Source organism: Alligator mississippiensis, chromosome 4, assembly GCF_030867095.1.
Source record: "Alligator mississippiensis isolate rAllMis1 chromosome 4, rAllMis1, whole genome shotgun sequence".
Lineage (NCBI taxonomy): Eukaryota > Metazoa > Chordata > Crocodylia > Alligatoridae > Alligator > Alligator mississippiensis.
Window position 1 is genome coordinate 172,121,254 of NC_081827.1, and position 15,216 is coordinate 172,136,469.

The 15,216-nt window shown below is 38.9% G+C and overlaps 1 protein-coding gene across 9 annotated transcripts in view; it reads left to right on the forward strand.

Annotated features, from left to right (window-relative positions):
* Positions 1-15,216, forward strand: part of ABI2 (abl interactor 2) — a 105,802-nt gene that overhangs the window by 33,310 nt on the left and 57,276 nt on the right. For 8 of the 9 annotated variants that reach the window (XM_059727090.1, XM_019491996.2, XM_059727091.1 and 5 more), the window contains exon 2: positions 7,685-7,852. In XM_059727090.1, the coding sequence (XP_059583073.1) occupies positions 7,685-7,852 (168 nt within the window). Of the gene's footprint in view, positions 1-7,684; positions 7,853-9,419; positions 9,536-15,216 lie in introns of those variants that run through there. The other variant, XM_019491994.1, reaches the window with a different exon arrangement.

The following is a 15,216-nucleotide window of genomic DNA, read 5'->3' on the forward strand; positions in this document are numbered from 1 at the left end:
GCTATCTGCAGCTCTGAACGTTCCCTACACTGCAGCCCATGCCTTGCAGATGGCATCCATGTTGTTGTTATGCTCCTGGCCTAGACGCAGGTCAAGCTTAGCCCTCGCTGTCAGGCCTCTTTCACACACGCATGTTCACTCCGCCCTCCTCTCACTAGGGCCTCTTGCATTGCACCTGCTCTCACAGGGTCTCTTTCTTGCATTGACAACTAATCCTGCCCTGCTCCCTCTTGGAGCGGCTCCTGTACACCATAGGCTTTATCTGGATCACACCTTGGGTGGCAAACGTACAGTCTTTTGGGCCTCTCCCATGACCCTCACCTGGGTAGTGGCCAGCCAAGTTCCTGACCTGGGCCAAGCTTGCCCTGTCCCTTCCCGGGGCAGCTTTACATGAACTTACATAAAACACACGCTGTGCCCCTGGCCCCACATACTGGGCTCTCAGCCCTCTGTAACACATCTCTCAACTTGCTCTCCAGGGGTTGGCTCATGTGCTGCCCTTCAGGCTGACCCTCAGCCCTACTCAGCACACCCCTTCTGGGCCCCCACTACCACCCCCTCTCTGGGGGTACACATCTACCCACTCCTTCAGGGCTCTGGGCAAATAGTTGGAGAATATTTATTAAGCAAGCTTTTGGGTTCAAAAACCCTTCGTCAGGTTTTTTAACCCAAAAGCTTGCTTAATAAATATTCTCCAACTATTTGGGTTGGTCTAATAAAAGGTATCAAATTCACCCAAGGAACCTTGTCTGCCTATGTCCTTAGACCAACACGGCTACAACCTAAACCCCTGAAAGTAAAATGGCATTGTGGAATCTATATTTGTGTGTCAACTTCCAGAGGAAATAACCTGAGTAAACTACTGACTGACTTGACTTCTGGAGCACCGCATCCTGTATCAAATTTTGCCTTGTATGTAAGAGAATTTTTTAAGTCATCAGTGCAAATGCCTGAAATCACAAGGTGTTCTGTCTTTTGACTTGCAGATCAAGCAATAAATGATTTACAGACTAAATTTCTTTTTCTTTTTACTTTTTGCTTAGCATCTTTTTTCTGAGCGGTTTCAAATAACACCTATTCAATTGAATAGAAAACAGGGAGTTTCTAACGGTTCTCAAACTCTGACAGATTGTGCACTATAAATTTAAAATGATACAACCTTAAGTACCACCAGCAAATTTTTGTCATATAAAGTAATTATAATAAATCTCTTAACGTGTACCACTGACAGGTTGTCTGTGTACCACTGGTGGTACCCGTATCACAGATTGGGAACTGCTCTATGTGAAGGCAAAATTTGGTCCTGTGATTAGAATTAGTGATTCTGTTACAGCAGAAGATAATGCTTTAGCACCTGTGGTATCTTTGCAGAGCTATTGGAGTAAGTTTAAGTTAAAACCATATCTTGCGTAGTGGAGTAAGTAGATGCAGCTCAAATACACATGGTGGATACAGTGCTACTCTTAAAATGGTCCAGTTCTGAAGTTATAAAGCAATTGTGTAAACATAGAGAATAACAGAGAAGTAGGGCTGGAAGGGACCTCAAGAGGTCATCTAGTCCAAACCCCTGCCTGAAGCAGGAAAAGTTTTGTAAAATGTATGGAACTGTACTTGTTAAGGTTGTCATACTTGCGATATAAGCATGTCTTGGGAAATTCTGCTCAGATTTCTAACACAATTACTTTACATTGCATAGCTGACGCATAAACTTTATTACAACCGTGTCTAGCCTGCCCTGTGCAGCCATAGTATACAGTTGTTATTTTCTGCACGGTTTGCACCCCATCTAAGTATTATAACTTGCAGCTTTTGATGACATTTGCATGTGAAAATGGAAATCTTTGGTGTTTGATGTACTGAAACAAATGGCAAGAGTGGATGCTGGTGACATCTGAGGAAAACAGATGGCAGATGTACTGCAGCAACACTAGCATCATGAAACAATGGCGTAAGTAATTAGATGTCAAGAAAACTGTGCCAATACAGAGTGATCACTTGTTGTCTCTTTGGAATGCAGTGGACTGACTCTTGCTACCAGCTGCTCAGAGTGTGGTGGTTTGACATGGGCTTCATTTGCACCACTATGCAATATCCCTTTTAGAGAGCTGCTTTTTTTCATGGCTGAAAAATAGGTTTACTACAGTTGATGCATATCTGCAAAAACACTTGGTAAAAGCAACAGCTGGTTACCAGCAACTTTTTTCCTGGATAGTTATACCTTCTGCGTAGTCAGCCACCCACTTCCTTTTACAGCAGTGCTTGCCAACCCAGGGTACGCATACCCCTGACGGCACTTGAAGTCCCTAGAGGGTGCGCACAGGCGGGCAGGGACGGAGCACTGCCGTGCAGGCGCCACCCACCTGGCCAGACGTGGGGGGTGGGGGAAGCTCGCACATGGCGGCTGCTGCCGCTCCATGCTTAGCCGAGTGCGGCCCCCCCCCCCCCCATGTCTGTCTGCCAGGGGTACACTGATCCAAAAAGGTTGAAAACCCCTGTTTTACAGCAGCAGTTGCTTAGGAGCAGCAGAGCAGTGAAATGGTACTACTAGTGGGCTTGACTTTATCTTTTTCATTCAAAAAGAATCTTCAGCGTGTCAAATGCAACACAGATAGAAGAGCTTCATTTGCAACTGATATGAGGATAATCTCAGATTTGAGAGCCTCTTTCTCTGCCTTCTGAGTTTATCCTGGCTTAAAAGCAAAACTTTATGTTCTATGGAAACCTACACTTACAACTGTTGGCAATGAATATGTCTTTAGTATATAGTATTATATCAATCTGGTTTGGAATCAGTAGAGTACAATGAACTGATATCTAAGTTTATACTTAGACTTTCACCATTAAAATCCCAGGATTCTAAGGTATCGCTTTTCTTTATTTAACTAATATTCAGGTAAATTAATTGGTACGTTGAATTAGCATCTGAATAAAAGAGATTTCTTTCCATTTATATTTGTTTCTCATTCTGAGTTTGTAAGCTAGTAATTTTGGGCATTTCATAATGATGTCTTCTGCTTTCCCATAGCTTTTATTGTTTGCTGCATGAAATGCAGCTGCTGTATAAAATAAAATTATTTTTTTGTGTGTGTTCCCTGAGGCCACATGGGGTTTTAATTTGGGGAAAATAAATTTGAGTGCAGCAATCAACAAGGCTATGGAATGATTCTTGACAATATAGGCCAAATTCAATGACTGCAAAAGATGAAGAATGCTCCTAGTACTAAAGGCAGTAAGTAGGGTTATGGTTACAATATTCAGAAGCCTGATCTTATAAGAATAATCCTAGTTTTTCCTTTTCTTTTGCGATGTATTGGATCTTGACCTACCAGACTTGATTGCAGTGACTTTATATTTTTGCACAATAGTTGATATATCAAAAGTGCAGGAGTGCGTTTTGAATGAGCAGTAAGCTAAAGGCTTGCATGTAGAGCTTTGGCAGAGAGAGCTTCAGATGCCGTTAAACAATGTCCAGGTAGCTTTTATTCATCGTTAGCCTGGGTCACAGTCAAGCTCAGTAAAATGTTTAAAGATGAAACATTCTGCCCTCTCCCCTTCACACGCCCAGGCCAAAGATTCTTCTTACCAGTAATATTGTGCTCTTACAGCTTTTTCTGGTTTGGGCCAAAAGACATTTATTGTTATAGAATCGTAGAAAGTTAGGGTTTGACGAAATCTCAGGAGGTCATCTAGTCCAACCCCCTGCTCAAAGCAGGACCATCCCTAACTAGATCGTCCCAGGCTTCTAACTTTTGCAGAAGTCTTGATAGGTTGTACTTACCATTGCTTAACAGAAGCTGCAAATGAGCTTTTATTAGCAGTGACCAAAAGAAGTACATTTTGGTCTGACTTGTTGAAACATGTCTTAGAGGTTTTAGGTGAGATTTCAGCATGATGTTTTTCTGATGTCCAATTTAGAAATATATAGATTTTAATGAGTGAAAATCCTGTTTTGGATATGTTAGACGATCTGCTTACTCACAAGGAGCTGATTAGGTTCTGGCCATTTCATGCAATTAATCCCATATTAAACTGTTGAACCTCTGTCTCCACTTGCATGAGGTTTCCCTATTAGTTTGTGAAAGTGTTCTGGTTTAGAATGACCCATTGCTGCTCTGAAGCTTGTGTAAACTGTTGACTCAAATTTAATATAAGAGGTTACATTAAAATTCTTTGAAAGAGAGATTTTGGTTTATTGTTAGGTCAGAAGTTGTAGTTCTTTTCACTGCAACAATCTGAATGATATAAACATGCACCAAAATTGTTCTCTTCTGGATCAACGATATATTTTTAAAATTCACTTAAGCCTCTTGCTACCATCAAGACCCTAAAGACAATAGTTTGTCTGTAGCTGTTTCAAAATCCAGATTGCTAGTTGGATTAACATAATTTCCTGTGACTGAAGAATAGTACAATTTAAAAAATAGCACAAGAAGGGACCATGACTGCCAAGTCTGCTTACTCCATTAGTTATTAGAATGTTATCTGGTTTCAGTACTTGCATTATTAGTGGCTTTTTGTGATTTCTTGATACTCTCATGCCATTTTCTAATTTAATTTGCCGACAAGAATTTTCTTTACATGTTGGTTCTTGATACTGCTGTTAACAAGGATGTTATCTCTGGAGACGCACATCCAGTTTGAGACCTAAAACTAAGCATCACAGAGATGCTTAATGGGATCTTCTAGACTGAGCACTGAGTCCCATTGGGTACAGTGGTTTTCTTTAATCTTTACTAATCTGTAGAGGGGCCTCTGGGAACCCCATAAGATTGGGCCCTTAATATAGTCCATGGCCTGTTGTGACCTATTTATAAAACTTTTCTAAAAAAGTTGCATGAATATATTGTCTCAAATAGTGTATAATTAAAAGCTTTAATCCCTATTCCATGATGATATTTTTGAGCTCTAATGTATCTTAAATTAAAACTAACTTTATATACTTAAAAAAAAAGCATCTTAAAAATTAAAAAATGCAATTAAATACAAAAATCTGAGTTTTTTATTAAACATTTATTTTTATTCACCCTGATTCTGACTTCAGTGGAATTATATTAGTTTTCACTAACTAAAGATCTAGCCCTGAGCTTAAATTCATATTTACTGTAAGTTTCTTGAAGCAGTAAGGTCAAAGCGTATGCTAATTATTTTTTTTTAAATTATAAACTGCCTGTCTCTTGTTCTGAAACAGTTTGACTACTAATGACCATGAAATTTATGAAAGTCCTTGTTGTATTTGCACATTTCTGATGTCAGCTAGTCAGAATGTACAGTATGTTAACTTAAATCAGGATTTCTAGTTCTATTAATAGACTTTCCAGGCTGCTGAAGAATGAAACCAGCAAGATATTCCCATCAGTTTCAGTGTTGTGATTCACAGGCTTTTTAGAAATTGTCAAATTGTCTGACTATAAATAAATTGTAGTGGGGTTACATATCCTTGGAAAAACTGAGCTGAAGTTGTTTGCAGGGAAGTAGAGTGAGGAAAGGGGAGAAATCTGTGCTGTAGCCAGAGAGGATATCTATTTCTTTGCTCTCTTTAAGCTGGTGATCCTTTGGGCAGTTTAAATATATAAAAATCTTAATATTCAGAGCATATTCAAGTAAGTTCTTAAGTAGGTTCCAGGATAACATTTTCTTGCTTCCTAACAGCTGAACATAATGGAAGGAAAAGGGCTTTTTAGTAAAAAATAAAATAAAATGATATTTTTCTCTTACAATATTGATACAGATCCCATCATCATATCTGTTTCCAGTAGTTGTCTGGAAAGCTCTTCAAATTCATATTATTAATTCAGCTCTTGGATGTTTGAGAAATGGGATAGCCAGGCAGAATTTGCTTCCAGGTCCTCTTTCTCCTTTCCAGCTTCTCCCTTGTGCTTTGTTTCACTGTAAAAGCCTGGATGCAGAGGAGGAGACAGGGAGACAGGGTTTCTTGTGTGGTTAAACAGGAGCAACTGTAACTATTTATTTTTTCCTTGGAAGTGGGTTAAGGAGATGATGCTTGTATTGGCTGAAATAAGGGAAGCTACCAAGTCAAGCAAGTAATCACTGTTGTGAGTAGGGGCAAAAAGATGCTTGTTCAGAGGTAGTGGGAAGATGTATTATTGTAAGCTTGCCTTTGTTGAGGTTGAGTTAAAATATTGTGTGAAAGTTGACATGGGTATTTCTCTTGCAGACTTGCAAATTTAGCTCTTAGGATTTAGAAACAGATATGTAGATATTGCCCCAGTTCTTGACTACTTTGTGGTATGAATGGCTTTATGCATGAACAAACAAAAAGAAAACTCAAAATTGTACTACAGGAGTGTCAAAGATATGGCACATGGGCCAGATCTAGCCTGTGTAACCCTATCGTCTGGTTCGCAGTGCTGCCTGTGGCTCTTAGACCAGACTCATATACTGAATTCAGTAAGTGTTGGCCTGCCTAAACTGGTCTAGTGCCTATGGGGCTGGTCTGGATTGGGCCCATACACTGGCCCCATGCACTGCATACAGCCCCATAGAGCTGCACATAGCATGAGGCCAGTTCAGGCATGTAGTGTCCACCCCAACTGACTCTGCTTTGGCTTTAGCATAAAGGATCAGCTCGTGGGCTTCATTTGTCCCCCAGACTGATCCTGAACTTATCTGGCTTGCAGGTCTGAATGAGGTTGGTCTCACTGTCCTAGAAGAAGTGAAGTCCAGTACTGAGAGATACTTTGTGGCTGCATTTTGAAAGTAGGAACAGCCTCATCCAAATGTGTGCTCTTGCATATGTTGGACTTAAAAGACTAAAAGTCAGCCTCTCATATTTTTTTCATGAAACAGTTGACAGCTGTTGTATTTCAAGCAATGCTTAGATGTCAATGAAGGGCCAAACCCTTAAGTTATTAATTTTGGAGCTGTTTGAAAAATGTGTGTGTTCTTAGATTTCTAAGTGATGATCTGCTGGTTGGTATCCTTAGTGCTTTGATCAACTTCCAAAAAAAATGGAACAAATTAACTGTAAATATATGGCTATATTGACAAAAAGTAGGAGGAGACAAAGCATCCCCTCCCCCCCCCCCGAAGAATATGTTCAAGTGGCTACTTTTTTGATATCTTAGGAAAATACTTAAAGGTCCTCTATTATGAAGAGTTGCTTCCATTTTTACTGGCTATTTAGGGCATTTAGAGTCTGAAAAATAGTGGAATTGAAGACTATATTATTTTGTAGATTATTTCAGGCATATAGTGTAAAACCTAATTAAGGAATACAAAGTTTGGTGATGAGTCTTAAAATTCTGTAATGAGAATATATCTGTAGGTGGCTAAATGAACAGACTCATGAGTATAAGCATTAGAAATTTCAGTATTTAAGGACAGTGAAGAGCTTTGAGATCAACTAATGGAAAGTGTGGTATTTATATGGTGGTAGTATATTTTAGAAGTTTCTTCAGTCAGGCTATCTGAATATATATGTATAATACTTTTCAAAATATATTTTATAAAATTTAAAAGCACAATAATTAAATTAATTTATTTGGAGAAATTAAGAAAAAAATTAAATGAAGGAAAGTTGGAGTGATTTAAGAATGATAAATTAAGAGAATTGTGTTTGTTGTATAAAACAAAAAAATCCTATCGTTTAGAAAGAGAGAGGAAGCTTATATGCAAAGCCTTCATGTCTGATGGTTCTTGTAATAAACATTTTTTCTGTCTTTAGTCAGCAGATAAACAGCGGGCCCTAGAAGAAACCAAAGCCTACACTACCCAGTCCTTAGCAAGTGTAGCCTATCTGATCAACACCTTGGCTAACAATGTTCTCCAAATGCTGGATATTCAGGCATCCCAGCTGCGGCGTATGGAATCTTCAATCAACCATATTTCACAAGTGAGACTGTTTTTACTTTTTACTTGCGTTGTACAATGTGTTACTGAAATCGTACAGCCAGTACTCTTAAGGGTTATGATGTTATCCTGTATGGTAGAGATAGGAAAAGACAGTTTTCCTAAAATCAGTGGGGAATCTTTCTGCATCCAACTCTTCTGTTTTGACCAGAATGTTGTCGCTCATGGCACATGTTTATCATGTGGCATAATAAACATCAACAGGCACAACATTAAAAGGTTTTAAAGTGGTCAGTAGGTAATAATAATTTATTAATATGGAGAAATCACTGCAGAAAACAGCACAGTTAAATATGAGGCAGCCATATAAAGGATAGCATGTGTGTTTAAAGTAGATGAATATAATAATTTTCACATGCTTTCATTTCAGGGCATATAGAGATTAAACTATAAATCATACAATTCAATTATGGAAAAAAAAGTGAAATCTATTTTACTTATCTACCAAATGAAATTCAGCAGTTGATGTTGAAAAGAATTTGCACTAGAGCATACACTTGTACAGCGGTGGCCAGCCTGCTGCACAGATGCCACAAGTGATGCAGGCAGCCTGTATGTGTAGTACTCAGCAGATTGAGGAGAGGACTTGCAACACAGTGGCAGACAAGGCAGGGAGTAGAAAGCAAAGGAACAAATAGGCCAGGAGCACAGGGAAAGAAGCAGCAGATCAGGCAGAAAGGACAGGGCTTGGGAGCAGAAAGTACAGCAGCAGATTGGGCAGTAGAAGGGGATTGGAGTGGCAATTGGGGAGGGTGTGTAGCTAACTTGTGGCATGCCTGCCAAAAAGGCTGGCCCCCTCTGCTCCTGTGCAAACAATCCAGCTTTAGGTGCTTACATTTGTTCTTTCAGGCTTCCGCACATCCTGTGCATATCTGACTGCACATAGCATTTTAGGACAGTATTTACAAAAGAAACTCAATTGGGTCTTGGTTATAAGATGGTACAAAGATCATGAGGGTCTGTGCAGAAGCAGACAAATCTGGGACCAGCCTGCTTTCATAGAAGTACAGGTTTTCCTTGCTTTATGCTGTACATGCGTTCCTGGAAAATAATGCGTAACTCAAATTCACATAAAGGGAACCCACTTTACAATGTAACAAATAGGGATGCATTCCAAGACCTCGACTGTACTGACCCTCACACCCATTTCTACCACTTTTACAAGACGATTTTGATACTCGCCAACAGCAGACAGTACACACAAGCACAGGGCACTAACATAATGGGGATGGCAACTATAGAAACACGTCGCAGATAATGAGCAAGGAACACGGATCCACGCAGGAGACTATATCTTGGTGTGCGTAACTCCCACAAGGCACTGCACAAAGCAGCTGACTGTGGGCTTCCACCATACTGATCACATAAGAGTGAATTTACCTTGCATATGAATTTTTTGTATAAAAAGGGTCATCATGTAAGAGTGAATTTACACATACAGAACCCGCATAAAGTGAGGAAAACCTGTATAGTCAGAGAGGTCTTGCTTGGTAAAGACATCAGTTGGATAACTTACTTAAATGTTTATATTTTGTTAATCTTTGAAATAGTTTCATCTCATTTTGAAAGATTGAAAGTTGGACTTCATAGTAACGAGAACAAAATGATTTAGATGCTATGATTAAGCAGGGCTTGAGAAATCCACTTTCCCAGGTGAGCTTTCCAGGTGAGTGGTATAGACTTCTACAGCTTGCCAACTTCCATTTAAAAAAAAAAAAAAAAGGCTTTTCATGCTTGTTGTTGTGAAGATGACCTTACAAAAGCAAACAGGAGGTGAACTGATGCAGTATTTTCTTAAGCCTACAGGCAGCTTTGAGCCTTAGCCACTGCTTGCTGCTTTAAGCTCCACTAGAGTAAACTGACTATTCAGAACACTGGCAGTTATGGGGAGGCTGGAAGGAATGGTGATCCCACCTTGCAACTGCCTTGAGCAAGGTGAAGGAATAATATTCTAGTAGAAATCCTGGCACTTCTGGCATCCCAGTAACTGGGAGGAGGTGGTTGTCATTTCACCTGGCCATTTCTGCTGGACAATGATAAGCACTATGTTTTGTATCAGTATTTCTCGCCCTATTTTAGGAAGCTTTTATTCCTCTGGCTAGTACATGGCAAATTGCTTATAATTCAGACAAAGCACTTTTTAAGATGGGGAGTCTGGAATCCATTTCTTCTACAGTTGGCATCAATCACTTACTTTTAAGTTACCATATTTCTTTAAAATAAAACGCTGTGCATTTACCTCACCAGAGAGGTGAATCTTAGGCCCCTGGCACACGTTTATTTAAAGGTGCCTTGGGATCTGATCCCCAATCCCAACAAATACACTTCCTGCCGTACCATATGTGCCTGTCAGGAGGTGTGATTTTTTGGGGGGATTGGGAATCAGATCCCGAATGTTGTCTTGCTTACCAGTGCAGGGGGAACCCAGGATCATGATCTTGGACTCCCCCAGTACTGGGAAAAGTCAAGTGCCTGCAGGTTTGTGACTGGTTCTGGTTCCCCGTGTGGTTCTAGGCCTGGAGCTGGCAATCAGCTGATAGTTGGCCCTGGCCCCAAACCTGCCACACACTAACATTTTAAGGCGCCATACAAACCAGCCGTAAAACGTTCTACGTTATATGTAGAACATTTTTATGGCTGGTTTGCCATTCTTTGGCACCTTAAATTTGGTGCACATGTAGCACTCTTGCCAATTATGCCATGATTAACACATTAACCGTGGCATAAATGTAACGTGTAGAGGGGGCCTCAGTCATTAAATATGCAAAGACCTTGTGATTCTGACATTACATAAAAAGCACTCTATAAGTAGAAATGATTTCCATTCTTATTGCATCAGATTTATGTATTGTATCTGTGAAAATCTCATTTTGTCACATAGCTTGTATAAAGCTCTTTTAGGAGTGCCATCACATTTCTAATTTTCTGTTTCTTTCTGAGAATGTGACATAAGTACTGATTGAAATATGAGTTTAATTTGTCTTCACTGGTGCAGTTGCTATTTCAAATTGCTAGTTGAAATGGAGTGCTAAATTGCCAGTGCTAATCAGCTAACGGAAATATATCTGCCAAGATTCAGAATGCTATACTTATACAACAAAGCATAACTAAAAATATTTTTCAGGGTTTTTGGTATCTTTTTACATTTCTATAAAAATATGTGATCTTTTTATTGGAGACTTGATCTTTTCAAATGCATGATGCTTTCAGTTCTTTCACTGGAAATGCTGATATCATACGAGTGATGTTTTATCTAGGGAAATTAGTAGCCTGGCAGAGCAATCTGTTTGAGGATATCAGCAGTCCATCTCTTAAAAACATCCCTGGTTTCCATTAATTTGCTATGGATGCAGTCATTTGAAAAGTAGAATTTTAAATTAATATTTAAAATTCTTTTTTATAAAGGCCCACTTATTATATGCCATTTGAGTTTCAGCATTTAAAGTTAAGTTTATGGATTTAATCCAGCAGTATTAGTTTGTAGGTGCCAGTGTTGGCTTCCAAATAGAATTTAATTTCTAGGTATTTAGAAATGAAATTTGACTTTACTTCCTGGACCATATCTTTGGTTTAGAGAATTTCCATCTAGGAGTTTTGATTATGCTTCTTATGACGGGGCAAGTGTCTTGGAAGGTTTAAAAAACCCAAACAAACTCTGAACTGTCGTAGACTTCTGTAATGGTTATTTTTTTGCTTACCTAACGTAAAAATTCCATACCATTTCTAGTGCTAGTCAGAAGACTCTACTAAATCCAGAATTGTACTATTCAGTCTCACCTACGTTATCAGCTTCATTTCAGAATGGGCGAAGACCGTGACTTCCTTCAGCTCACATTTGACTGTACAGTATTACAGTAATTAGCATGTTGGTCTTTTGGTACTGGCACATGTCTAGAAAACAGCGTGGTGCAAAAACAGATGAAGGGATACAGAACTTTTAATTCTGAACAAGAAGAACTGAATCCTCGGCATCACGTTGTTCAGAATCAAGCTCTCTCCAGGGCAGAGCAGTCAGTTATGTGTTGCTTTTTTTGTTAAAAAGAACTTTTTAAAAATTATTTGTTGAAAGCTCATAGTTGGAGATGTTAATTTTTTAAATGAGATTTTGTAGTTCTACATGGGAAATCCTGCAAACCTAATCTGACTGCTAACCCTGAAACTAGTGAAGTCATTTCAGTTTTTCAAGTTAATAGGTCACAAATCAGGAAAGCAATCCAAAGAAGGAAGCATTTAAGTATGTGCTTACATGGTATTGGATTCAAATCCAGCATATGCATCAGAGTTGTTCTGAATTGGCATGAACTTAACCATGTGCCCAAATTAATTGATGATTTACATAGGGTACCATATTTTCAGTTCCAAAAAAGAGGACACCTGTCGGGGATGGGGGGAATGTGACTGGGGGAGGGGAGGCAGTGATATGCCAGCACCCTGCCCCTGCCCATTTTGTTTCCCCTTACTCCCAAACCCGGATGTTTGGTCAAATTTGAAAAACTCGCCTGGGCAGAGATTGGAGGACTAAAAAGAGGACATGTCTGGGAAAACCCAGATGGGTAACTCTAGCTTACAGAAATCTTGTCTAAATATAATATTTGTTTTAACTGTTCAGATTCCCAAATCAGCTATCACTGACTTCTAAATACTCAAAAATATTATTGAAACCTGAGACTTACCAGATATATTTATTCAGAGATGATTTTTTTTCAAGTTCAGTATTAGTCTACTATATTTACTTACATACCATGCCTATCTTTACCCCTGAAATCAGCCCTTAAAAACTGTGGTGTGCATCTTAAGTGGGAAAGCTGATTTTCTGTGCTGGAGTAGATACATGGAAATGCTGTAAAATTGCTGCTTCCTCTGTCAGCCTTGGGGTCAGAGCTACAGTGTTAACCCTTTCACAGCTCTGCAAAATTGGCAGTAGCCTTTGGCTGAGTGATCCGCCAGTAGCTGCTGCCAATTCACCAATGGCAGTTAACCTCTACCATGGCACCAGTGGCATTTTACCTTTTGCCTGAGCAACACCAGTCAGGATTCAGTCATACGATCATGATCCCCTGCAGTTAGGAATCAGCCATCACTCTGGAAAACCGTTTTTCTTCATTTTGGTGTCCTACAACAAAGTGTGCATCTTATTTGGGGTCGTGGGATATGTGAGCAAATATGGTGGTTCTTGAAACTTCTCTTTTCATGGTAATATTATAGATCAAGATTCTCCTGGTTGCTGCCATAATGAGATCAAGGAGGAGTGATGTGACGGTGGTGGTTCATGTATTCCTATTATTGCTCTGCTGAGAAGGTCTGAGGCTAATCTCAGTGGTCAGCATAGTACTATGCATCTTTCAGTTTTATAACCATTGCCCCAAAACTCCAATTCTTTACTTTTGCAAATACAGCAATAGGTGACTCCCCGAATGATGCCAGCTGCAGGAGTAGCCTACTAATACAAGGCTAAACAAATCCCAATCATAGCACTTATTCAAGCTGCTGCAGCATGGTGACCCAGCCCCCTGGAGTTAGTTGACTTCCCCCTGTACCTCTTGGTATTTTGTCAGTAAACGTTTGGAACCATTCTGTTAGCTTAAGTTACGAGAACTGTCAGCTTATTCCAAAAGTACCAGCATGATTCATTTTCTACCTGGGTATTATTAATTTATGATATGGGATATTTTTCAGTATCTTAAGAATGCTGTCTTAAAATATAAATCTTGATCCTAGTAAACTAACTTCTGAAAATTAGGTTGGCAAACTTGTAAATGAGTGCAGCTCTGACATTTGACTAGACTTTACCTTTTAAACAGGTTGCTTAACTAATGGTCTGAGCAACCCTTTCATAAGAGGAGGAGGATAGTTTTTAAGTAAGAGGTGACAGTGAAGTGATGTCTCTCAGTTCTGAAACACTAGGAATTATCTAGTGCACTTATTATTTGCTTAACCTTTTTCCAGCACTTAGACTGGTATAGTGTTTTGCTAAATTGCATACTGAAAATTTGCCATTTCAAATTGGCACAGAGAATTACCGATGAATGAATGAGATAGAACATATACTTAAACTGTTTCAAACATGTTCTTCATCAAGCCTGCAGCTTGCCCTCACTTCCTTGAAAGCATCTTGAATTACATATCACAAGATAATAGTAACTGTTTCTAAAGTTTGACGGGCAGTTGAATTTCTGAAAATTTGAAGCACTGGCCCAAGGTTAATTGAGAATTGGAAAGGTTCACAAAATGGTGACAGTAGCCTGAAATTACTGATTAGGGGGAAATTTCTCAGGTTCTGTCAAATTAAAAAGGCTAAGTACATCTATTCTTTTTTGTAGATTTTATAAGGTGCTGATTTATTAGTTTAGTTTTATCACCATTCACGTTAGAGTCAAGATCATAGAATCTATTTTTCTCCCTAGAGATTTTCCAGGGAATATATTCACACCACAAGATTTACTTGATAGACATTTCTAAATTGTTAAATAAATTTGCTGTCAGTACTCTTCTCTTTGTCACTTCAGGGATTTATGAATGCTGGTGCCAATAGTCACCTGTGTGTTGAGGGCAACTGTTCCCATTTTCTTGGTAGACAGTTAATCTTTGTTCTTTTCTCTGATAATCAGCTGTCTCAGTGTTGTTATTCCAGGATAGCTATTTTATTGAATTTTTAACATCTTGTATCTGCAATAGTGTCCCAAACAAGGTTTTTTTTTTTAAAAAACCTGTCAGCAAAATCTTTTCAAGCTGAATTCTGGATTTATTTTTCCTCAGTAAAATCCTTAGTCATTCAGTTCAGCTATTAGATAAAGAGGCAGTCTTGCCATGCAAGAAAATTCCCATTAGATGATCTTCTGCTAATAAGTTTTATACATTTCATTATTTGGTACAATAGTACTGCCATAGCTATTACAGTATTCCTTAAGGAAGCCAGATATATTTATACATTTAATAAGAGTTGCTATTTAATTCATAGAAACAAGTTTTCACAGTAGCAAGATAGTATCTTTTACAAAAAGCTAATTGTATCTGGCCAAGATTATGACTGACCAGGGTAAGAGCAAGTCATTTAAAATTCTGTTTCCGTCAGGAAAATGGAGAATATACTTTAATCATACTTAATGCAGGAAAGGCTAGCACAGAGTTCAGCAATGTTTTATTTTTAATTTGATACTTGATCAGTCATATTATTAGGATTCAATGAGTTATAAACCTTTTTTCATTCAATTTTTATGCAGTAGTGAGGAATTCCCAAGAGGCCAGGCACTGGGGGGCGGGAAGGAGGAGGGGGTGGAAAGAGGGGTTTTTTTCTAATCTTTCTGAAGTGACAGAGGAAAGGAATTGTTACCTAGTATAGCTATATAC